The sequence below is a fragment of the Salvia hispanica genome, chromosome 3 (assembly GCF_029641045.1).
Source record: "Salvia hispanica isolate PSC_SH4W2 chromosome 3, Shi_PSC_v1, whole genome shotgun sequence".
In the NCBI taxonomy this organism is placed as follows: Eukaryota; Viridiplantae; Streptophyta; class Magnoliopsida; order Lamiales; family Lamiaceae; genus Salvia; species Salvia hispanica.
This window is the reverse complement of record NC_142694.1, coordinates 65,042,679-65,070,086: the sequence shown is the minus strand read 5'-3', so window position 1 is coordinate 65,070,086 and position 27,408 is coordinate 65,042,679. Positions and strand designations below refer to the sequence as shown.

Genomic DNA, 27,408 nt, shown 5'->3' with positions numbered 1-27,408 from the left:
CACAGTCATGCATAAATATATACGGTATAAATAGTATTATATATACATAGTTACGTGTACATTATATCACATGCACACACTTAACTACTTATTTACCAAAAATATTCAAGAATATAAATCTTAAATAATTTATTATGTATTGATTTTAGTTTATTAATCTCTATGGTATCCAATTAATATGTCTATTATGCAAATAATGATATAATATATAAAATAATGCATATATTGGTCAAGGATGTTACAAGTATACTAATATTTTGAACTATCAAGCCAACAAATTTAAAAATGATATAATATATAAAATAATACATATATTGGTCAAGGATGTTACAAGTATACTAATATTTTGAACTATCAAGCCAACAAATTTAAAAGAATAGCTAAAAGATCAAGTATAATAATATGTTAGAATTATTTAGCCAACAAATTTAGATGAACAACTAACAAATCAAGTATATAATAATTTAGCCTAGGATTTTAAAAGAATAGCTTACAAATCAAATAGTATAATAATATTTTGAATTATTTAGCCCACAAATTTAGAAAACTATCAAACAAATCAAGTACAATAATTTAGCCCGCAAATTTAAAAGAATAACTAACAAATCAAAATTTTACATTTTAATAATTGAAAATATCAAATTTTGATGAGCTTGCTTCCCCACATGCTCTACTCCCAACTTTCATGTCACACGGACAATATAAATCAAAGAAGCGAAATCAAGATTGTTGTGTTAAAATACACTCTTCTTTTCATTCACTTATACTCTTTCTATTGCCCTGCCAAGTTGCCATTCATGTAAAGGTTTAGGGCTGTAAGAGTGGGCGTTGGGAATGGGGGAAGATGAGTAAGAAGGAAGTAGAGAGTTAAAGTATTTTGCGAGCACCTATTTCTGCTTTGCAAATTTGCGAGCACATGTACTTCTGCTCACTATTTTTCGTGCACATGTACTCCGCACGCTATATTACAACCACATGCATATGTGTGCACCTTTTGTCACAGTTGCGAGCACTGCATGTGTGCTTGCAAAACCCCTCACTTTATTTTTGTTTTGAAAATTGGTCGTTGTTTGCGTTTTTGCTCGCTTTCACGGTGGCGTGCTCGGAAAAAAGTGGTCGCAAGAGTAAATGTGTTCTTTTTACTAAAAGTGGTAATCAATCCCTTATAATGTGCAATCAAAAAAAAAGAAAATCATTCACTTGTGACAAAACTAAAGGAGTATTTAATGACGAACGGATGGAGTACTTCATTTACGTCCAACAATTTATTCCATTAACATCGATTTCGTTAGACCAACATTTTGTTGTTTAACTGTGTCAAAATCTTTGATTTAGTATCATTTACATCTAACGATTTTTTCAGCCCAACATTTCGTTCTTTTACAATATCAAATTCTTTGATTACCACTATAAATTCCATAATTGGTAAGGATTAATTATTATAAAGTTATTTATAAATTTTACTCCCTCTATCCCATTACATATGACACATTTCTTTTGGGCACATGTTTTTAGATAGTGTTGTATAGTTGTTATATGAAGAGCGAATAAAGTATGAGCGAGAAAAAAGTAGGAGAAATGATAAAGTAGAAAAAAGATAATCTTATTTTTTTGCCATAAAAGAAAATGTCACTTATAATAGGACGACCTAAAAAGGATTACATTTCACTAATAATACGACGGAGAGAGTATTTAATTTACATAACTTTGGGGTTGATTGTTAATTGATTTATCTCTATCTAAAATGTAAATGTAAATATAAAAATAAAAAATAAGAGGATATTATGGCATGTAGACGTATCAAAAAATCATTTTCCCAAACATTACGGTGGTTTGAATTCGTGAAGTAAATTGAGAACTTCACCGCGTATTTTTGCATCATAGACACTGTGACATAAACTATAAATTGGCAAAATACATATTATTACACTAACAAGGTACATCAAATACGTACACTTCGTCGATCAGTTCGTCTCACGGTCAGATATTCATATACACAATGTAACAGAGCCAAGTCTCATATTAAAATTTTTGAAGTGAGAGTAAGCGAAAAGAGTCGGCTCCAATAGCTGACATTGGAGTGCGACTCCCGCATACCTTAAATGGGGAGAGAGATAATGAAACTATTGTTGGATCAGACGTGCTCCTGCTGAGGCGCTGCTACTGAAGTGCTGGCAGCATGTGGAGTGGCCAATGGAGTGACTGCCGGATTAGCTGAGGTGACGAGGAGACCTCTGCTTTGTGCTGATTGAACCACGATTGCAAACTGTGCAGCCGCTAGTGCTGCAGCCTCCTGTTCCAGGAAACAACAATTTCAAGACATTAATAACGACTGATGTGCAAGAGGTAAAGCTTCGATTGGAGAAACACTCATACCTGTCTCTGCCTCCTACGTTGCAGGATGCTGATGGCCCAGATCATGATGTAGCAAGGCATAAGAAAGCCAACAGCTCGAAGCAAGAATAGCTGCATGCACCGTGGGGGTATTCAGCATATTTTGGTAATTAAATGGTCAAAAGGGTTGGGATAGTATGATGATCTAGTAAACTCACAGATAAGAAAGTTGATGCGTCGTCTTCTCCATCTCCATCCCCATCATCAGTGATGGACAGTGCGTGTCTCAGTAGCAGAAGAGCCATCAACTGCCAATTGAAACGTTCTTCTCATTATATTAACTGAAAGTGATGTGTTGTATGTGCAATGTTGTTTTTATATTTGAAGCAAATCTACAATATACAAATAAAATAACGGAAACACTGCACTCAAACGGATTTCCAGTTCAGCCTTCATGAAACACACATGAATCAGAAGTATCTAGCTATATAGTTCTATCTCAAATGCAACGAGTGTGCACATACACACAAATCGTGTCCAGACTATAATTTAAAGACAACTACAATTCCACCCAAGGACAAAATTTATAGTGTATTTTAAACTTGTATTGTTATATTGTATGAGATCTAGAAGGGTGTATATAAATTTATTTTCTGGAAACTCAACCAAACAAAAATACTACCAAATGAGGCATTGTAATTAATAAACAGCAGTACTAAAGGCTTACAATTAGAGCTGCGGAACGGCAAAAGGCAGCGCCACTGCTGTTAGCATTGTTATAATCATCATAATCAGCATCAAACAACTGCCTCTCAGCCTCAGCAATTGCCAGAAGACGTGGATCATGCATGTCGAGTGGTGTGCCAGATATTTGCCATACTCCACTGGGAAGAGATTTAAGAAAGCAAATCATAGTTAGCCCATAGTACTAATACTCAACTTTAATCCCATGAAATATTAACAAACTTCTACTTTCCTCCCTCATTCTGAGCAACTGATGTTTGGAAACATACATTTTACACTTTTTAAGAATTAATTATTACCCTATATCAATGATAGTTTCATCAGGTTGGGGGGGTGGTACTGCAGTGTAACCAGGCTGATATTGCTGCAGAACAGAGTAAATAATGTCAATAATACAGGAGGAAAAATGGCATCATAAATTATATCTTCTTGTGAGATATACGATTTCATTGTTTCGAACATGTACACCCTTTACACATCCAAGGCACTGAGATGGTATCTTTTCAGGATAAACAACATGTGAGGCAAAACCATTCCTAGTGTAATGTTTAGCACGAAACTGAACCAACACGTTGAAGTTCTCGATTGATGAGAAAACACCATCCATAACTGTTCCCATCTACGAAGCACTTCGTATTTAATACGAATACGTAAATACGCCTAAGATTTGTACTCCTCCCCACTCTAAGTGGATCATTTCTTATTCAGCATGAGAATTTATGCAGTGTTGTTTTGTGAGTTAAGTGGAGAGAAGATAAAGTGAGAGAGAGAAAAAGCAGAGAGAGTGATATTTCCATTTGAAGAAATGTGTCATTTAGAGTGGGACATCCCAAAAAGGAAAATGTATAACTTAAAAGTGGGAAGCAGGGAAAATTGATTCTTATTAAAAATACACCTAAAATACTTTCTAGCCCTAGTCCAATACCATTTAGCTTTAGAACACAGCCAACCTAAACTCTAAACACCTGATAACTCCTTCCCAGCCGCCGCTCATACAGTCGGCGCAGCCTGGTTCTCCCCGTCTGCTTCGCCCTGTGCTGCTTCTCTTTTCACAACTCCGATCCGCCACTGCCCATACCGCTGCCTCCACTCTTAGGATAGCTTATGTCTACCCCAAGATCATTCGGCAGATGTGTAGTGGAGTAGTTATTTGTTCCATATCTTTATTAAATAATACTCCCTCCGTCCCATGTTACTTGAGGCGTTTCTTTTCGACACGGGATTTAAGAAAGTTATGCTTAGTGTGTCAAATAAAGTAGAGAAGAGAATAAAGTAAGAGAAAGTAGAGAAGAGTAAAGTAAAAGAAAGAATAAAGTGGTAGCTTTGATGTTTTTTTTTAAGCCAAAACAAGAAATGACTCAAGTAACTTGGGACAACCCAAAATGGAATACGACTCAAGTAACTTGTGACGGAGGGAGTATTAAAATATTATAAATATTTAATATATAAACATATTTTAACGTATTTGTATCATTGGTTCCTTGGAAATGGATGTATTTTCATCCCCGTATCAGTGTAATGTATCTTCATATCCATATTTTGCTCCTGTCCTGGTGCTTCTTAGGTTCCATTAAATAATATAGCTAGAATATGCAAACAAACATCGCTACAAATTTTGGCAGATTAAGTAAAAACATTAAATTTGTAAAGGTAAAATCACATATTACCTGATGACAAATCTCACAAGTAATATCTCCCTTCTCATTGCACCAGTGTTGAACACATTTCCTATGAGCAAACTGCAAAATAAAAGATCTCAGTAAAACAGTAACCAAATCATTTGACCAAACGTATAAGTATAACCAACAACAAAAAGAGAAGAGGAGAGCAGAGGAGAGGAAAGGGAGGATAAGGATCATCATATATAAGACAGACCAAAAGCCTAACCTTAATATGACATGCTATAACTCATATAAAATTCTGAATGAAATTTGGGGGGCAATGGTGGAAATACAAAATCTTAATGAAAACACACTCTTAAAGGGAAATGCACACAAAAAATCTAATCATGAAAGATAAATTTATGAAACTTCTGTTAGACAATATGCACAAAAAAAAATTCATTTCTATACCACCACCAAAAATAACATGATCTTCAAAACAATTGCCTGCAGCCCAAAATTGAATCAGTTCAACACTGGATTAGATGCTCACAATTATCATATATGCATATAAGCATATTGGACTCCTTCCGTTCCATTAGTGTTGGAGCATTTATTATGGGCACGGAGATTAAGAAATACATATTTAAAAAGTTTAAGTAAAGTGAGATTGAGGATGGAGTAGAAGAGATAATAAAGTATGAGTGTTGTATTTTGCCAAAAAAAAGGAAATGGTCTAACTCTAATGAAACATCCCAAAAAGAAATATGATCCAACTCAAAAATCTGATCAATTTTCATAACAACTATATGATCCCAGTTTTAGTGGATTCGGCAAGCAGAAATCTTAAACATAGCAACTAAATTACTAAGTTAGACAAAAATATTAAACAAGCAGAACCAAATCAAAAGAGCAAGCATCAAGTGAGCATTTAACCTTAAGACTCCCACTGCAAGCACAAGGACTCTCCAAATTATTGACAGAATCCTCCTCCTGGCAGATCCGGCATTCCCCCATTCCTATCAGTGGTGCATTCTCATCTTCCTCCTCATTGTTAACTGTGACCGCCACATGGCTATCTTCAGTCATTGATGATGAGGAACCCTCTATTTCAGGCTTATTTTGGTTTAGCCCCACAGTCTCAGGAACTGGCTGGCCCGCCTCAGTCTTCGGCAGCTGGTTCAAATTCCCCACCAAAGGTTCAGCCATTTATACCTTGTCTACACCACCACCGCCTCAAGCAACAATAATAAGCACAACAAAAACCCTGGGTAGAACAAGTCAACAGAAACCCTTCAACATCACAATTGATTGTCCAATACATTCAAAAAAAAGGTACAATCTTTCGACCTTTGGATTACAATTAGATAAATTCCCTTTTCAATTTCATCTCATCTCATCTCAACAAAGGCGTAATTCCAATTAATTAGACAAATTCCCTTTTCAATTTCATCTAATCCCTAACATAAGAACAAAAATTGAGGATCAAAAGGCATCAGAATTCATTGATCACGCTGGCAAATGCAGCGGGATCAGCGAATTATCTAGCTTAGGGCGCCAAAACAAATGGTTTATCGACAACAAAAAATGAATTGGGGGAAAACAGCAACTACGAAGATGAAAATAGGAAAAGAAAGGGAAAACATACCTGAATGAGAAACAGAGAAATCGAAACGAACACGGAAAAGAAATCGCGAATTTGATGCACAACCAAGAAAATTAAAATCTTATAAAAGGGTCGAATATTCAATATATATTGTAGAAGTAATAATTGATATCTCACGCGTTTTAATTTGGTTTTAGTAGACTGAGTGGGCTTACTTCTACGCTTTGTAACTAGGAGCTGTACTATACTACTATTATGCACAAGTGATTAAATCCAACTTTATATATTGTACAGACTCTAAATTTTTTAACTCAATCTTAATACAACGTCAATACAATATCAATACAGTGTAAATTTTAAGATTTTAATGTTAACACAATATCAACATAATTTCAACACAGCATCAACCGTTCACATTGTGTTAACATTTTATGTTGCTATTATTTTATCATCTGTTGATATTTTCTAACAGTCCAGATTATAGTTTGGAGTTTGTACAATATTTAGAGTTTCATTTGATCACATTCCATTATGAATAAATGTTACGCATTTGTAAAACTAAATATTGTTTCTTCTTAAATCATTGATAAATGACGCTGCATTTTTATTAAATATTCTTCCCTCGTCCTATAAAAATATTCACTTTTGGTTAAACACGGGGGTAATGCATAATTGGTCAAATATGTACTCCTTCCAGGGAAGGTCGTATGACACTAACAAAATTCCACAGTTGTCTTATAAATATGTTTAAACATATGAATTTGCAATTTCATAGGATTACAGCTCCAATTAGAGAGAGTCGCGGTAATATTAGAACCACGCTTCTAGTTTAAACAATTTACTATTAAAAAGTTCAATCTTATGAACTTGCTATTTCGTAGGATTACTTGCTATTTCGTAGGATTATTTATCCTACTAGGGTGAGTCTGCGATAATATTAGTAACTGCATCATATATAGACCAATTTTTGGAGATTATATACAACACATTGTTGTAATTCTCATTTAGTCATTTTAAACATAATTTTTGCATAATTATTACCTAAGTAGATAAAGAAAATAATCTTGTCAAACAGATAAATACCAAATAAATAGATAAATTCATTTATTACATGGTGATTAATCATACCGAATAATTATTTGAATCATTTAATATATCTATGGAGATGTAATTAAATAATGAATTCTTATTTTATCCAAATTGATTTAGATAGAATAGCATCTATCTAAATCCATGATATTCTAGATTTTATATAGATAAAATCAAATTCTTAAATCAAGATAACTAACCTTGAATACAAATCTATCGTAATTCATATGATAAAGATAAAATTCAAATCGTTTTAAGATTTAAATAAATTTTAAATTATTTAGAATATGAAGCTAGAATATATAAATTCTATGAAGATTTATTCTAGATAAAATTAAATTTTTATCAAAATCCGGTTAAATAAGGATAGCATTTAATAACTTTATCCGAATCAATTTAGAATATTTTCTAAATGGAATTAAATTTATTTTTATCCATAGGAATTAAAGATGATTAATATTATCTAATCCAACTAGATTTATTTAGATAGGATAAAATCAATCTAAATCGAAAAAATAGATAAAATATTGGATTATATTTATCCAAATATACTAAGATATTCTAGATAGAATTAAATATCTAATTCTACTAATATATTTTCTAAATGGAAAATGTTTTAGAGACATAATGTCTCCAAGCCATAATCCTATAATGAGGTTAAATTAGTAATTGTGCATTGAATTTTATTTTTGGAGAAATTTATATTTTGTGTATATACTTTATTACCCTTACATTAATTTACTTAGTTATTTAAGGATATGGAACTAATAATGCAAGTATAATTTTGTTTTGACTATGTGGGACCTACACATTTGTGATGCATGGTTTTTTTAATATTTATTATTTTTTGTTACATTTATTTAAAGTCATATTTTATAATTTTAAATATTGTAATTTTATTAAATTAATAGTATGTTTAACAGGTGAATAAAAGACGTATCAAACTAGACCTTATCGACTTTAGATGAGATGATCGAATAATTATTCAAAAATAATTAGCACAATGAAATTAAATTTTTTTGTCAAATTTTAATAAGTTGTAATAAATCAAAATATTGATAAACTTATTGATAATTAATTTACAATTAAATTGAAATAATTTTCAATATTAATGAAATTATTCTTTTTGTTACTACTTTCTATTCACAATAATTTTTTTATAAAAAGTTAAAATTTTTATAGATGCAAAAAGTTTACTAGAATTCTTATTTCAATTCACTATAACGTACGAAAAATTAAATTTGATATATAATATATTGATGTTAATTGAGCAATACGGTTTTGATTTTAAGAATATTATAATTTTAATTTTTTGTTTTTCATAATTTTGATTTATGTAATTTGTAAAATTTTGAAACATTACCATCAAACCTCGATAAAAAAATAATCACATGTTTCTTCGTTCATCTACTTAGCATTTTAAAGGTATATGAATAATATTTTATCTTTTTCTTACAATATTAGAGTTCTCAGTTAAATTCACAATAACAAGTAGAAAATTAAAATGTGATATTTGGTGTATTAAAACAATTAGTATTAATTGAGTTGACGATTTTGATTTTAATTATTTCATAATTTCAATTTAGATTCTTTACTTTACAAAATTATAATTTCTTTAATTTAAAATTTTTGAAACATTATGTTGTACCTTGAATAAAAAAATAATTGCATTATCTTTAAGTCATCTATTTAATATTTGAAATATATATAATAAATATTTTATATTTTCCTTTATAGAATATTATAGTTTTTAGCTAAAAATATTGTTAATATGCAACAAATTATAATTTGATAAAGTATCATATATAAAGTACTCTTACTAATTAAGTTTACGGTTTTGATTTTAAGAGATTCTTAATTTCAATTTTAATTCTTTACGTTCTATAATGTTTATTTCTTTTAATTCTTAACTTATGGAACATTAAGTTGAAGCTCAATAAAAAAAATCACATGTTCTAGATCATCTATTTAATATTTTAGAGATATATAATTAATTATATATTCTTTTATTTTTATATAAAATATTAGTGTTATTGACTCAATTCACTGTATATTGTAACTAATTAGAATTTGATATATGATATATTTATACTTAATTCATGTAATATTTAATATATTAAAGTAATACAGTTAATATTTTATCTTTTTCTTTAAAAAAATATTAGAGTTGTTTATTTATTCACTATATCAGCAACAAATTAAAAATTTTGATTATTCATTCCAAAATTTTGATTTCTTTAGATTCTTAATGTTAGTGACAGAGTCTTACTAGTACTAGTCAATTAAAATTAAAAAAAATATTATTTGTAACAAAAGCTATAGAAATAACACAAAAATACGATAACGCAGAAAATGCTTAATCATAGTAACTATATTATTTTATTATACAATTTAAATTTGAATAAGAAAAATGTTTTAATTTTTATTTTTTTCATATATATAAATAATTGATTTCATTGTTGTATATTTTAGAATATTTAAACAAAAGAACAAGCTATGAAAGAATGGTAGTACTACTATATTAAGTTATCGAATTATTTTATAGTTAAATATAATACTTTAGTTGTATAATGTGTTAATTAATACTACTGTAATGATAAATTTATAATCTGAATTAATATTTTTAAATCCATTTTTAATTTTTCTTAATTGTAGATATCCATTTAATATGATATTAGGGTAAATTAGTCACTATATAAAATATAATTATGGCAAAGTGACATAAGGGTATTATGATATAGAGACATTATGTCTCTAAATCACTGCTGTTAAAAAAAATACCTCGTGCGTTTAAAACACCATGATCCCAATATTGGAGTAGTAGGTAAGGAAAAAGAATTTGATAAATAATGTAAACTCGATTTTAGCAAATACTACTACTACTACTGCTGTATGAGAGAGATGAATGAGAGAAAATTGCACACGCATTTCTTAGCAAAAATGCGGAAGAGAGAGGAGCTAGAGAGAATATGGAAGAGGAGAGAAGAGAAGGAGAGATAGAGAGGGTGAAACTGCTCACACGATTTTAGGAGATATGGGGAGGAGAGAGAGGAGAGACGAGAGAGGGAGGAGAGAAAAATACTCACGTTTTCTAGCTTATTATTTTCAAAGGAGAAACATGTAATATGCTAATTAATTTAAAATTAATTAAAATTATAACCTGGTTTATAAGATGAAATACCTAAAATATCCAATTATGTACACTGCTCTTTTTTGTTTTTACTACAGTTGATATTTCATTGACCATTCGATTAATTGTACATACTATATCATAATATACAATAATAAAGTTTCTATTTATATAATTAATCTATAACTGCTGTGATATTTTTCAGGAAAAAATGTTATAAATATTCTTATGTTTTAAAGTGATATTTAATCTCTTATCAAACTTTTATTCTTTTGTTTTGACCTTTCAATAATTAAAAATATCAACATTAAATAGTTGATTGGAAAAAGATTAAGTATAAAAAGTTAAATAGAAAATAGTGAGAAAATAAAATTCAATCCTTCCACAAAAGACATGCTCAGTTTTAAAAGAAGTAGCGAACAAGTGAAAGTTGGAAAAAGAAAGTGAAAATTAACGTGGATTAAAATTGAAAAATGAGACTATTTTCATAGAAATATATAAAGTTTAATTGAGATACCTATGGCATCAGGCACTTACTTAAGATGTATTTGTGCGTTGATACCATAACCTCTAATCTATCCTAATCTAAAGTGACAGTTTGGTGAAAAGACATTTTTGCCATTTTTGGCGAGAAAATGTAAAGCTATTTCTGTTACCCTTTTTTGTCATTATGAGAAATAGCAACTATTGGACAGAAAAAAGGTTACCAAAAATTGGTCCAATGAAAAGCAAGCTTCTGAAAGAAGCTTAAACAACTATTTATACACAAACAACCGTGAATCTGTATTATTGTGAGACTAATTTTCTTCGTTTCTTACTGCATGCTGCTTGGACCGGCAATGGGGGACAGCTCCGGCAAAAGCAGAAGCGACTGACATAGAATGGAGGCAGCAGCGGGTGAGGAGGCGAGAGAGATGCCGGAGATGAAGAGGATGCGGCTGCGACGCTGCTGTGAATAGAGGCAACGGCGGCGGCTTTTCGAGGAAGTGACGGCGTCGCTCAGATGCTAGGCGAAGCTAGGCGACGTGGATGTGCAGTTGGAGTTTGAGGATGGTGGGTCAGCGAGATGGGTGACGCTGTCGTGAAGGAAGAAGGTGAATGGCGTTGCAATGAGGCAGGACAGAAGGAGATCCGGTTGCTCGGCGAGGGCAGTGGAGCAGCGAAGCATGAGGGCGGCGATGTGATGCGATGCAGGTGGACGACAACATTGGTAGTGAAAATGCAGAGAAAGAGGCGCAGATTTTGTTTGTTAGGGTTAGAGGAAATATTATTATTGGGCTTTATAGAATGGTTTGGTCTATTTGTTGGGTGTAATACACTACATTTTAATTTGCTCTTCGAATTTGTTGGCATTTGTGCAATAGTAGTAGTAGTTTATATTTTATTATTTTATTTAAATTATAAATTGTAAATATATTAAGTTATTTATAAGTTTTTTATTATTTTTAGAATATTGAAATTTTTTATGGTTTATTTTTTGACACAAGAGGCAATATATATTGTCCAACAATAAAAAAGTTGGTGGCTTTCTGCACCATTTTTTCACCTCCTTTTTCTTTACTTTACTTTCATTTTCTTCACAGACTTGAAAATATATAATATTTCAACTTACCTACTCTAGAAAAGAAAAGGAGTTAGCAGTTTATTTCTTTTATAGTATTAATCTAAAGGGAAATTATTTGTCAATTAAAGACTATATTTGCATTCATTTTAGATTTATGCGATCTAAGAGCTGAAATTAGTTTTCATATTCTTACAATATGAAAAGCTTCTCATTTGTCATATATTGAATTTAGATTTGCCAAAGTTGAATATATTGATTGGGTAAATTTTTATCTTATTATTCTTTTAATATTTTTATTGTAATCCTATACATAACCTTTGGCTTCTTCTCTTTGGGTGACTTCTCATGAGAATTCACAAGTATCAATGTTAATTTTAATAATCGTAAATTTTCCAATTATATTGTGAACGATGTTCTCATTTTGTGTGTTAATTTCTTAAAAGGTTACGAAACCAAAGTGTTTGTATAACATGTGATACTACTAAACAATTTTACTTATAAAAATGAATACTCCACTCAAGTACAAAATCTATGAATTTCGGTTTTATTTGTACTTTGGATGTTCGAATAGTTTTGATTTTTTATCTTTCTTTTGCTCTCCTTTCATTATTCATTACCTTGATTGACAAACTTCTACCTAAAATAGAGATAAGTATTTTATTAGAAATAAATGAATTAATATATTTTAATACAAAATTTTGTTCGATACTCATTATGATACAAATATGGTAGTTTAGTACACGTTCGTAATCTTAGCAACCCATGAGATGAAAATTACTTATTTAATTCTCATGAGAAGTCTCCCTACTTGACATTGTTCATAAATAACTTAACAAAAAGAAGAAGCCAAAGGTTATGTATAGGATTACAATAAAAATATTAAAAGAATAATAAGATAAAAATTTACTCAATCAATATATTCAACTTTGGCAAATCTAAATTCAAATGAGAACCTTTTCATATTGTAAGAATATGAAAACTAATTTCAGCTCTTAGATCGCATAAATATAAAATGAATGCAAATATAGTCTTTGATTGACAAATAATTTCCCTTTAGATTAATATAAAAGAAAGAAACCGCTAACTCCTTTTCTTTTTTAGAGTAGGTAAGTTGAAATATCATATATTTTCAGGTTTGTGAAGAAAATGAAAGTAAAGTAAGGAAAATTACTTATTTAATTTATTTATATATTTCGCAATTAAACTTTAGTCATCTAATTATAATATTAAAAAAATATATTCTATGTTTATGTATAAAATTATACTATAAAATAAATGATGGTTTAATCAAATTTTCTATTCAAATTAAAAAATGTATCTGTTAAATATTAATATATACGTGTAAATTTTATCTTCCACAGCCTTTTTTTATAAAATGAATTATATTTTAAATCTAAATCATTAGAAAATTATGTTATGAAGTGTGACGAGTTTCATAAAAATTATTTAAAAAAGAAACATAACATGCTTTTTTGAACACACATGCACATTTATAATTGCACATAGTTTATCTCAAAGATGAATTTTGATCGATAAAAAGTATTTGAATATCTCAACTATCAAATATGCATTTGGCCTTTGGCCATGCATCCTTAGTTGTGTTAACTGTAACAAATAAATTCAATTTGATCCATAAACTTTGTATTTCCTAATCCCTACCATTAGCGTAATCTCACAATCTTCATCCTTCTATTTCTCTTTAAACCATGAATTAGTGGTTTCTCAAATAAGATAAAACACCAATACATACAAACACTTTTAATTGAATCTGCATTTTTATTGATTGATTTACTGAGAATTTTATTTTTGATTGCAGCATAGCAGGAATCTTGAAGCCGAGCTGCAAAAATGAAAGAACAATTTGGCCCACCAGAAAGGGCCTATGTGAGACCAACTTCGCCCTTGACGTTGTCTCGATAACAGAGAGAAGAGCGGGGCAGTGGGTGACGAAGGCGGCAAGGCTAGGGGGAGGGCAGTGGCGGCAAGACGACGAATGCTACGAGAAAGTGACGGATCCGGGGCGAGAGAAATAGGGGGAAGGTGTGAAGACGAAAAAGAAGAGGAAGAAGAGAGAGAAGTACAACAGTGGTGAAGGCAGAGCAGCGCCACAAGGGAGGACGGCGCGATGGCGCGGCGGGTGAGGCGGCGCGACAGGCGGGACGAGCGGTGAGGCTGTGTGGAAGGAGAGCCGGTGAGGAAGAAGGATGGTGTGCTCTGGCAGGGGAGATGATTTCTACCGCCGATTAAGGATGAGGAGGGAGGGAGAGAAACTTGAGGGAGATGGAGGCGCCGCATGTTGCATTAGGGTTTTAGGATATTATAATTTATTGTGTATTGTTTGGAATTTTTGTTTAATATTTAGTGGGCTTTTAGTGTGTTGGATTTTGGAGTATAATTTAGATTTTATATAGTAGTATTATAAAACTATGTAATCAATTTATAGTAGTACATCTTTCTATTAAATACAATTTTTAATTTGAATTTTTAATTTATTGGACTTTGTATATTATATATATATATATATATATATATATAGGGAGATGATCAAAATAAGAATGCATTTAAATCCAGAAATGCAGCCCAAATCTTGACCCTAGGATTAGATGATCTAATGGTCAATAATTAACTCAAAACACGGAATATCATAATTAAGTAGTTTTAGGTCATATCATAAGATTTGGTTTAATGTCATATTAAGATTATTTTAGGTCATGCTTTGTTAGCATGACCTAAAATATACACTAACTATGACCTAAAAATGCCCTATGTATGACTTTGTTCTGCGTTTCTGTATTTAAATCTGGTCTTCATAGATTAAAACCCTATATATATATATATAGGGTAGTGATAAAATGCAAACTTATATATTGTACAAACTCAAAACTCCCCAACACAACTTCAACACAGTTTCAATACAATATCAACACAGTGTAAAATTTCAAGATTTTAATGTCAACACAGTATCAATACAATATCGACACAGCATCAATCATTGACTACCGTTGAAATTCTATTGACATTTTTCTGTTGATGTTTTTTTGTGATCTGCTGACATTTTTCAATGGTCCAGATCATAGTTTTGAGTTTGTACCATATTTAGAGTTTTCATTTGATCACATCCCTATATAGTTAATTAATTCTATATATAGTTAGAATTGAGTTGACTTTGATTTAATATGTGTTAATGTCTTAATGTTAGATCGTACACTTGGTGTTACTTCTATTTCTCTTGAATTGTTTTTTATTTACTCATATTTCTATTCTTTTTACTTCTCAAAATTTTGAAATAAACCAAGTAATTATGAAACACCAATTTATAATGATACAAAGTGAAACTAAATTAATATCATTATCAAACAAAGAACAATATTGCATAACTTTAATTGTTGTTGTGTATAGTAATACACAATTGTATATATAATATACTCCCTCCGTCCTAATAATTCGTCACCATTTGATCCGGCACGTGTTTTAAGAAATGTAATAGAAAGTGGGTTGAAAAAGTTGGTGGCATGTAGTTTTATAATAAAATGTGAGTATGAATGAGTTAGTGGAATGTATGACCCACTACCAAAAATGGTAAAAGTGAAATGTGACAAATTTTTAGGGATGAACGAAAAAGGAAATAGGTGACAAATTTTCAGGGACGGAGGGAGTATTAGTTTAATTAAATATGTTGAAATTACTTATAAATATATATTTGTCCCTAGGGAGTATTAGTTTAATTAAATATGTTGAAATTACTTATAAATATATATTTATATTCAATATATATAATTTATAAATATATTTATATTTAAATTACTAGAAGTACACATAGTTATACTTGAGTTGATTTTTTTATTCGAAACGGTGAACTATTTGGTCCTTCAAATAGTTTGCTTTTTTTTATTCTTTTGTAAATAGTAGTATTAAATTTTTATTTATTTGTATGTCTTATTCTATTTCATTCACACATCTCCACTTTTGTTATTTCTTTTATTTTATACTACACTCATATCAAATATTAAAATAATATACAATCATCTGCTAAAATATGAAATGTTTCATTGAGAGTGGGTTGAGAAATTTACAATTGTACAAATATTTTTTTATTGTTGTTTATAATATTATAAATACTTATTTTAATTAGTTCTTATTTTTAAATATATTTTTATACTTATTTACTCTATATTTTTTTTATTTTAAGTTGATATATCTTTATTATTTAAAAATATTTAAAAAAAAATTTGCCCCACGCATAGCACAGGTAGGTATTAACACTAGTTTATTTGAATGTCTTAGTTTTCCAAATGTCAGATGTGCTTCTATCATTCAATTTTCATTGTTATATTTTATAAATTTATACACTCTTTTACAATGTTTAGCAATTGCTTTTTTTTTAACAACAGTTGATGTTCCACTGACCATTTTATTTATTGTACATCTATCATAATTTACAATAAATTAAGTTTCTTTATCCATACATTTTATTTGAAATAATCGTGTTTTCTATTGACAGAAAATATACTCCTATTATTTAATATTTTAATTTTTTGTGTTATTTAATATGTTATCAACCATTTGACTTTTGTATGATTCGTGGATAATTAAAAAAATCTTTATTAAATAATTGATTCAAAGAAGTAAAGTATCCAAAATTAAATCAGAAAAAGCAAGGAAATAATGCTTAATCCTACCACAAAAGACCGTCTCATTTATTGACAACAGATTTAATGCGTAATTATTAGATAAGGAAAAAGAAAACAAAAGTGAAAATGCGGAACAGAAATAAAAAAATATAAAATTGTGACTAATTTTTGTGGATAGGGATTGAATGCAATTCAGATACATATGACAACAAATAATTATATCAGATTTATCTATGCGTCTCTACCTCAACCTCTGATTTAATTGAATGTCCTATTTTTCCAATTAGCAAATGTGCATCCACCATTTAATTTGTATTCTTTTAATTTTATTAATTTAAACATTCATTTCAAAATCTTCAGCATTTTCCTTTTTACTATAGTTGATGTATCATGGACCATTTGATTAATTGTACATCAATCGTAGTTTATAATAAATTTTTATTTCCATAAAATTATTGTTTTTCCTTTAGTTGATTGAAACAAGTGAAGTATACGAAATTAAATCGAAAAAAGCAAGAAAATAATACCTAATACCTCCTCAAAAGACAGTCTCAAGTGCTAACTAGGTGTTTAATGCACAAAATAAGGAGATAGCAAGCGAGTAAAGTTGGAAAATGAAAGTGAAAATGTGGATACTTACTGAAAAATGTGATTATTTTTCGCAGAAGTAGATCGAGTTTAATTCCAATGCATATGACAACAAACAAATATAACAAATTTATCACTGCATCGATACCACAACTTCTAATTAAAATAATATTTTTATTTTTCCAAATGGCAATTGTACATCTATCAATTAATTTCCAATTGTTTAATTTTTATTAATTTATCGTTTTAACTTTTTAGCATTTGCTTTAGTACGTATCACTGTCTCACTGAACATTTAAATAATTGTACGTCGATCATAATATATAATTTCTCTGTCCATCGTTTAAAAAATTATTTTGCTATTTTGGATTGTCCACGATTCATAGAACTATTTATTTTATTTCACTAATTTTAGTATACGGACCTCACATTCCATCAACTTTTTATACTCGCAAACACAGGAGCGGGGGGCATATTGCGAGATGAGGAAGGCAACCTCATTCGTGGGTTCATGTCCAAAATCTCAGCCGCTTCGGATCTGGATGTAGAGCTCCAAGCATTCTCTCGAGGACTTGATCTTGCTAGAGAGCACGGGATGCGGATCTGGATAGAACTAAATGCAAGGGAAGTTGTTTCCTTACCGAACAACAACAGGATTGGGACAGCCACTGTGACACACCGAGTCATTGAAGTCCGCAACAAAATGAAGCATGTGGAAGCTAAGATTACACACATTGCTCAACAAGGTAACAAGGCAACCGGGTATTTAGCGCAGCAGGGCTGTAAGGAGAGGGATCATCAGATCTTCGGACAAGAATCCGCCCCGTCAATGTTGAAGGCCTTGATTAGAATGGACCAACTTGGACTATTGAACTTCAGCTTCGCCGGTCATGAGAGTAATAGCTAGATTTCGTGGGATGCTAGCTTTCCTGATTTAGATAGGTGTCCCGTCTTGGAAGGAAGGGTCCCCATTGTACTCTTTTGTTAAAACATTTCACTTTTGGGCTTGAGTTGTAATTGTCTGTTTTGATGATATAAAGGGCTGAGGGACTAAAATAAATAAAAAAAACATTTTATACTCGTAATCCAATATAAAACTAATACGTAAAATGAGTTTTAAATTCCACTCACTTTTTCCTTTAATTTTCTTCACAAAATTAAATAAATTTCTTAAAATCTATATTGAGTCAAAAGGGTTTTTTAAATGGTGGATAGAGGGAGTAATAAAGTTCCTATTCTCATTATTTTTTTATGAAACTAGTGTTTCCTTTTCATGGAAAAAATGTTATAAATTTTATTTTGATGCGCTATTTAATGTCTTACCAAACTTTTGACTTTTATTTAATCTTTCGATAATTTTAAAAAAGTGTTTACATTGAATAGTTGATTGGAGAAAGAGAAGAATACGAAATTAAATCGGGAAAAACGAGAAAATAATACTCAATCCTTAAAAAAAAAATAGGGTCCATTCAAGATCAAATTTCCACCCTTAGATTTTAAAATGAATGGATGAGATAAATATTACAAATCTCAATAAATAGTAGAAAAAATATCAACAAAAGGGTAATATCGTTATTATGTTATCATATGATAATTTTCGTGAATGTTTTTTTATATCAACATAGTGTATTACAAATATCAACAATATGACATAAGAATATCAACACTAGTACAAGAAAATATCAACACATTTATTGAGATTTTTACATGGTTTTATTGAGATTTTTTGATGTATTTGTTGATAAAAATCTGGTTATCAACATTTACGAAAACTAAAATAAAAAATATCAAATTTCATCATCCGAACATCGTCGAAACATATGCAATTGGGATCTTGTTGGAATCCTTATAAAATTATCTTTAATTTGATATATTTTTTGCGAAAAAATAATTTAAATTAAGAGAGCTACGTAAATGAGGTTTTGTTGCCTTCATTATGTATTCCATGTCTGCATCAGCGTGCACGCAGTTGCTATCTTGTCTTGGAAGTGTCTACAACTTAAAATGAGGTTTAATTCAACAGATGCAGATATTTCCCTAAATATGGTCTACTTTTTGTGCCTTCCAAAACAACCACGTTAACATACACGAGTTCTTTGCGGGTTAAATTACTAGTACAGTACATAATTAAAAAATTTAAGAAAATTGACGAATTGCATAATTAAACTAGATACTCAGTCCTTTTTTAATAAATAGTATGAATAGAATGAGATATTTATATAGTACTATTAGAATAGAAGACATTGGATGATATAATAATGGTAGGAATTTTTTGGTTAACAGATATTATATTTGAGCAATATATACTCCAGTAGATTTTGGATATAAAATTACTTATCCAAATTTAAAAAAGTTAAAAATGCCAAAAAATGAAGTCCACTCACACGTTCACAATAAGCTTCACGACGAGCGCCGATTGGCCGAGTAGGGGTATAGTGGAAAATGACGCATGATGACCGTTGTGAATGTTCTTATAAGATATACTCCCTCCGTCCATGAATAAGAATCCCGTTTTTCCATTTTGGTCCGTCCACGAATAAGAGTCCCGGTTCATAATTACCATAAATGGTAAAGAGACCCCACATTCCACTAACTCATTTCACTCACATATCATTTAAAACTAATATATACAAGTGGGGCTCCTATTCCACTAACTTTCTTCCACCCACTTTTCTTAACATTTCTTAAAACCCACGTCATTTAGAAATGGGACTATTAATCGTGGACGGAGGGAGTATCATATAAACACCAACTAATTCACAAACACAATTAGATTATAATATTTCTTTTATTTTCCCGAATTACTCCTCTCTCCTTAGTTTGCAAAAAACCCTCTCGATCTTATAAGCTTAATTATCTGAATATTTTGACAACTTTTACACATTTCATTTTATACTCTCTTTAAAATAAGCTTGTTCAAGCCGTGAAGCACACCTAAATCTTGACTTGAAAGGAATTAAATTAAGAGGTGAATTGTTGGCAATGGAAAAAGTACATTACGCTAACATTAACACGCAATGGATTATAGGCTGAAAATAATGCAAATGACATTAAAAACCCATAGCCTTTTACACACAGGTAGTTAGATTTGATAGCTATAAATACAGACACCCAATTCTAACTCCGAATTATAGTTGAGACATTTAGTATTACAATGGAAGGAAAGGGTTCCATATTGATCATCCTATTCGTGTTGTATTCTCAATCATTTCTGTGTTCGTCTCAAGATTTCGATTTCTTCTACTTTGTTCAACAGGTTAGGAAAGCCTATGACTTAGTACATAAGTCGATTTTCGAGAAGTATAATTGAATATATATTGTGTTATTAATGATGTAGTGGCCTGCTTCGTATTGTGACACTCGGAGAAGCTGCTGCTATCCTACAACCGGAAAACCCAATGAAGATTTCAGCATTCATGGGCTTTGGCCGAATTACAACAACGGTAAATGGCCTCAAAATTGTGACACCACAAGTTCCTTAGACATATCTCAGGTAAATCTAATTCAATACATATTCCATCAACTTATTAATAGTAGTATATGCCATTAAGAATTATGATCAATTGTTAACTAATTAACAATCATTAACTAAAATTAATTTTTAGCCATTAGATTAAAATATCTAGTGGTTGAAATATTGTGTGCATATATTTTAAATTTTAAAAAATATTAATAAATTATAAAGAATAATAGTATCAATTCTTATATATGGTAATTAAAACTAACCATTTTCTCGCTCCTCAAATCCATCTGAAAAACATTAAATTAACATAACTCTCTCAATTTAAATGTTTTTTCACAAAAAACATATAAATTAAAGATAATTTTATAAGGATTTTAACGAGATCTCAGTTGCGTATGTTTGGATGGCGTTCAGATGATGAAATTTAAAAAATTTATGTTATTTTTCGTAAACAACTGCAGCAAAAAATTTCAATATAATGCATGTAAAATATCAATAAAATTGTGTTGATGTATTCGTGTACTAGTGTAAAAATTCTCATGCCATTGTGTTGATATTTGTAATACACAAAATTGATATAAAAAAATCATGAAAATTAGTTATATTATAACAGATTGACTATCTTATCATTTTGTTGATATTTTATCTATTATTTATTGAAATCCGTGAACTTTAATCTCATCCACTTATTTTAAGATCTAATGGTGTAAGATTGGTCTTAGTTTTGGACTGGAGTACTATACGTATTTTAACATGACCCATGCTATTAATATGCATGATCACTAATATAAAGATGATTTTCATGACGAAATTATACGCAGATCTCAGACCTGAAGAAGAGAATGGAGAAAGATTGGGTGACCTTAGCCTGTCCGTCGGGTGATGGGATGAAATTCTGGGGTCATGAATGGGAGAAACATGGAACATGCACATCATTGGATGAACACACTTATTTTGAATCAGCCCTTGACCTCAAGAACAAAGCCAACTTGCTCCAACACCTCAAACATGCAGGGATTCAGCCTGGGAATTTTTTCACTATGGAGAGCATGAAAAGGGCAATTAAAGAAGGAGTAGGTTATGAAGCCTACATAGAGTGCAATGTTGATACACAAGGGAATCATCAAATATACCAAGTCTATATGTGTGTCGATAAATCTGCCAAAAATTTCATTGACTGCCCCATTTTGCCACGTGGAAGAGGATGTGGCTCCCGTGTCGAGTTCCCTTCTTTGTCTCACCATTCCGGTTCCAGTCATGAACTTTGATCTTTTTCATTTGTTTGATTTATCCGTTCTACATTTAGTTGCTCCAACAATAAATGGAACTTGATTATTATTTTTATGAACTGTAGTTATTCTTCTTTACAAAAATCAATTTATTTTGGAGATTAACTCAATTCAATTGATAATCAATTTATGGAAAGTAGCATAATACTATTAAGTGTATTATTAAGTATGGAATTACCATACTAATGAATTGGCGTGAAATATACTCCAATATATAGGTATATATATTAACTTCATAATATAGTAGTACTAATATTTTCCACATAAAAAGGTAATCATAGCATTCTATTACTTTTACGTCTAAGAGAAAAAATTATACTGCTCCATCTATTCCATAAAAATATGTGCACCTTCCATTTTCATTCGTCCCATAAAAATACGTGCATTCCATTTTTAGAAAAGTTATCCAAATTTATTATCCTATACATCAACTTATTTACAGCTTATACCACCATTAAACATTACTAATAACATGGATCCCACTATACACTAACACTACTTTAACTACACTTCTCCTCACTTTACCAATTTTATCATAATTCCCGAGTTATATCAACTGCCTATATTTTTTAGAGACGGAGGGAGTATTATAATTGTTTGATAGTACTATTTTGGGATTTGATGGGTAAGAACTATTTGTTTTTTCATATAGTTACATGCAAAAAATTTATACTCCCTCCATCCCCAAAAAGTATGAACATTGGGTTCGATACGGGTTTTAATAAATAAAGAAAAAAGTAAGAGAGAAAGGGTAGTGAAAATAATGTTAGTGGAGAGTAGGGTCCACTTTATTATAATGGTAAAAGTGTTACTGGTAGTGGTATAAGTTGTACAGTAACACCCCTTACCCGATTAGTTTAATAATCGAATAAGTGATGTCACTTTTTGGTACAATTTTCAACTTAACATAAAATCTTTGATTCTTCTTATCTTTTTATACAAATAATATTAATTTCCTTTGCTTGAAAATGAAAAGAAAAAAAAAAAACTACTATATATTATCTACAACTAGAGCATAAGCCTATTCCCTAGATTCTGTACATATATTTTTACAATCTAGATAACGAAGTAAATGAAATGTTCATACTACATTAGACCTTCTATACATGTCACATCTAACATATCAAACAGAATATTCCAAACACAAAAAGGTGGGCTAATGACTAACTTGAGCAGCTGGACAATAAAGAGTAGTGTGATCCTCAAATCTGCAGGGGAAAAGAAAGGAGTGAGCTTCAATAAGCCCAATAGTATACACAACATTAGAGCATAATTTCTAGAGTTAAGTAAACGTTATGCAACCTATATATTTACAAAATTATAACCATAAATTTTTCTCTCCAAAATCAACATCCTGATATCTATATAAATATATGCTTCCTTTCAAAAATAAACAACAATACAAGTCTGACCTTTATATCGTCCTCTCTGAACTTTCTGGGACTCACCGAAGTCAAACATGTAGCAGTTCATTAAGAAAAACATACAGAAATATGCAGTTATAGTATACATGCCACCACTCACATAGTTTTAACACATATATACTTACCAGATCTATATACATTTATTCATTACCAACAGCAACAACCATTCAAATTCCACATTCATATAGTCGCCATTGATCTCAATGAATTTACTTAATCACATATCCATTCATAAAATATATAAGACAGAATACACAATAAAAAATAAGACAGTTGATCTCAGCTCACATATCCATTACAATCTTATTCAAATATCAACACATAAATGGATGACATATCACTAACATTTTCACATATCCAAACGAATATAGCCCCTTAAGTGCTTAATGACATAACGCGTATTTAGTCCTCACAAGGACTCGGCACAGGCCACCCATTTAAGGTGCAGACAGATAATCAGCACCCATTTAGGGCGCAAACTGATAATCATACAGATCTCAGACAAATCCTCGCTTCGGCTATCCAGGAGACGATCCTATGGCATGCCAATTGTACCCATATAATACACTCAAGCACGGGGTATAAACACAGTCAAGTATACTCATTTTCGTCAAAATTCTTAATTCCAATAATTAATCTTATAACATAACAGATCAACTACTTCGTTTCGCACCATATCATATCAAATTAAAGATTAAATTCCAACTCTCTCAATACCATCACAGATTCACATATCCATAACTCACATAATTCACTACATACAACATATTCAGATCATATATTGTTCACTGATTAGCACACACTATTATATATGCAATTATGTAGACTTAATTTAAGAATCAAAATCTAATGAAGAGTATACTACCTCAAAATCCCAAACACCTTTGACATACTAATCACTTTATTCCTGCTCCTTCTCCATGTCCTTGTTATCTCCTATTACCTTCCAATGTATATTTCACATTCACATAATATCATCAAATTCATATTGTTATCAAGTAAAACTATTTGTACACTTAACCCATGCTATTAGTGGTTATCTACTAACCATTATCTTCCAACTTAATTTCATAATATTTATGCATATATCCCACAAGACATTAGATAGTCAAACTACTATTTCTCCTCCAGATTTCACATTAATTACATCTTCATACACTTGACCAAAAGAATAAGATTAAAACATAAGCATTTCAACTTTGGTCATGTCTTAAGATTTTTACGAACAACAAAGAAGTCAAAATTCAACGTAATCAGATGAAAATAAAAGCCACACATGTTTATTTTACCCAAACCTAGCAGAACAGGGCAATCCCCTTACAAAAATCATTATAAGTTCATTTGAACTCGGTTGAAGCTAAATTTTGGCCACATAGCTGAAGACACATGAAAGTATGCTCAGTTAAAATTTGGTAAGAAAATGAGATCATTTACATGGTTAACTGAGTCGAATAAAATCTGCCAGAACATGACACAAAAGCTGTCTACTTTGCTTCTTTCACCACAACATAGTTTCCACTTATATATTTCAAAATTCATACTATCTAAGATAATCCAAACTATATAATCAACCCAATAATTTCATCAGAATTTCATGTCCAGTTCATTATAATTAACTCCCAAATAAGCATATCTAACTTATTGTGAACATCTTTAATCAAAGTATGTAAAAATCATCAAGTTTTACGTTTAACCGTAGGCTATCCCAAAACATCCTTTACCTAAAACACATTTTTCCCACAGTCCAAAATTAGATTACGCAAGTAAAGTAAATACCCAAGCTAAATCAATTTAGCAAAGTAAGCTTCCAAAGCCCCGTTGAAGAAATCTATGTTATCCCTACATTCAAACACCAAGCCCAACAATTTCATTCCATTCACTCCTCAAAGTAGGCTTTGGAACATAACAAGCCATCAAAACATTGGATTTACACCTAAATTTTCTTTAAATTCAAATTGGGGAAGAACTCAAATCTAAACCCTAGCTTTCAATTGGGGATGAAATTGGATAAAAAGAAGTGTGGGGAGGTTACTTACATAAAGGATAGACAAGACGTTGTCAAAATTCGGTAACTGTGGCGCTAGAAACTGCCGGACAGCAGCAGCACTGCATAGAGAGGGCGAGGCAGGCGTGTGTGTTTGAACAACGGAAGAGAGATTTAGACAGAGAGGGAGACGTGGTGAAGGAGCTCGCGCGGTGGTTGCCGGTGAGTTGTCTCGTGTGTGTAGACGATTAGCGGTGCTGTAAGTGTGAATGGCGGTGGGTGTACATATGGCAGAGTTCCCGTAAGTTCCAGAATGGGAGTTAAGAGCACTCCCAATGGAGTTCCCTTATTTCTCCCTTATTTCTCCCTAACTCCTGCCACATCAGCGCCACATCAGCATCACATTTTATCCCCAGTTTTTAGCCAACCCCTACAATGGTTTCTCCCTTATTTCTCCCTTATTTCTCCCTAACTCAACATTTCATTTTTACATCATCACTAATTTAATTGTTTTATTTTTATATATAATAAAGCTAGCTTATTTAATTTATAAAGATAAATCAAATAAATAGTAATAAAGTTCGTTGTATTAAACACGGGTACACATTACAACGAAGAAAATTAAAAAAAAAAAAAGTACACGAATGGAAATAAAAAATCAAAAAAAAAATTCAAAGAAAAAAAAATTCAAGGGCGGTGGGCGCGGTTTCTATTTGCCCACAATTCTTCGATGATATCGTGTTGTAGTGCTTGATGGGCCTCCTTCTGGTGTATGTCCATGAACGCCTGGAACCGTTCATGTTCGTTGTGCGGTACACCCTGGCGGGCGGACTCGGTTGAGACACCGTGACTCGATGATGCAACACTTGGGTCGTTGGTGACGTCGAGGACGCCTTCGTGTTCATCTTCGATGATCATGTTATGCATGATGATGCACGCATACATGATATCGGCAATATCCCCCTGGTAGAAAAAGCGCGTCGGACCCTTTACCAGTGCAAATCGCGATTGGAGCACCCCAAATGCCCTCTCCACATCCTTGCGCGCAGACTCTTGCGCTCGGGCAAAATACCTTCTTCTATCTCCGAGTGGGCATCTGATCGTCTTCAGAAACACGGGCCATTGCGGATAGATGCCGTCAGCCAGGTAGTACCCCATGTTATGCACATTGCCATTGGCCGTGAATTCGATGGAGGGGCCTAATCCGTTGATCCGCTCGTTGAAAAGGGGCGAGGAATTGAGAACATTTAGGTCGTTGTTCGACCCGGCTATACCAAAATAAGCATGCCAAATCCAAAGCCGTTGGTCGGCAACGGCTTCAAGAATGATGGTGGGATGCGTACCTTTGTAGCCGGTAGTAAACTGGCCTCGCCACGCGGTTGGGCAGTTCTTCCACTGCCAGTGCATACAGTCGATGCTGCCGAGCATCCCCGGAAAGCCGTGGGTCCTCCAGTGCCAATCCAGTAGGAACTGGCAGTCAGCTGCGTCCGGCGAGCGAAGGTAGTGCTCCCCAAATATCTCTCGCACGCCCTGACAGAAATTCTTCAGGCACTCGTTGCCAGTCGTCTCGCCGCATTGCAGATACTCATCGAACATGTCGGCGGACCCTCCATATGCCAACTGCCGGATGGCAACAGTGCATTTCTGTAGGGGCGATAGTCCGGGCTTCCCTGCTGCGTCTCGCTGGAGCCGGAACTCGGGGTAACGCGCGGACAACGCATTAACAATGCGCAGGAAGAGGGAGCGGCGCATTCTGAACCGGCGACGAAATACATCTGCCGGATAACGTGGTTCCTCCGCGAAATAATCGGCGAACAGCCGATCGTGCGCACCAGTGTGGTTGCGAGGGATGTATCGGCGCCGCCGGCGGATTGGCCGTTGGGGGGGTGGCTGCTGCATTCGAGCGATCTCGCTTTGTATGCAGCGGGAGATATAGTTGTTGATTGGGTTGTTGGCGAAAC

The 27,408-nt window shown here is 31.9% G+C and overlaps 2 protein-coding genes and 1 long non-coding RNA gene across 3 annotated transcripts; 1 reads left to right on the top strand and 2 right to left on the bottom strand.

Annotated features, from left to right (window-relative positions):
- Window positions 1-1,895: 1,895 nt before the first annotated feature.
- On the bottom strand, window positions 1,896-6,472 carry LOC125215798 (uncharacterized). Its single transcript, XM_048117349.2, has 8 exons — window positions 6,328-6,472; window positions 5,616-5,946; window positions 4,746-4,817; window positions 3,378-3,442; window positions 3,062-3,218; window positions 2,553-2,642; window positions 2,377-2,466; window positions 1,896-2,293 (listed from the first exon to the last, which is right to left on the bottom strand). Exons 2-8 carry the CDS (start codon window positions 5,886-5,888, stop codon window positions 2,135-2,137), a joined length of 906 nt encoding a protein of 301 aa, XP_047973306.1. The 5' UTR covers window positions 5,889-5,946; window positions 6,328-6,472; the 3' UTR covers window positions 1,896-2,134.
- Window positions 6,473-20,395: 13,923 nt separating this feature from the next.
- Window positions 20,396-22,094, top strand: LOC125215546 (intracellular ribonuclease LX-like). Its single transcript, XM_048116989.2, has 3 exons — window positions 20,396-20,543; window positions 20,625-20,780; window positions 21,572-22,094. The coding sequence occupies exons 1-3, from the start codon at window positions 20,442-20,444 to the stop codon at window positions 22,016-22,018; spliced, it is 705 nt and encodes a 234-aa protein (XP_047972946.1). The 5' UTR covers window positions 20,396-20,441; the 3' UTR covers window positions 22,019-22,094.
- Window positions 22,095-23,008: 914 nt separating this feature from the next.
- Window positions 23,009-25,765, bottom strand: LOC125215116 (uncharacterized). The gene is made up of 2 exons (XR_016137327.1): window positions 25,500-25,765; window positions 23,009-24,406 (listed from the first exon to the last, which is right to left on the bottom strand). It is a non-coding gene; the product is annotated as an uncharacterized LOC125215116 (long non-coding RNA).
- Between the last annotated feature and the right edge of the window lie 1,643 nt (window positions 25,766-27,408).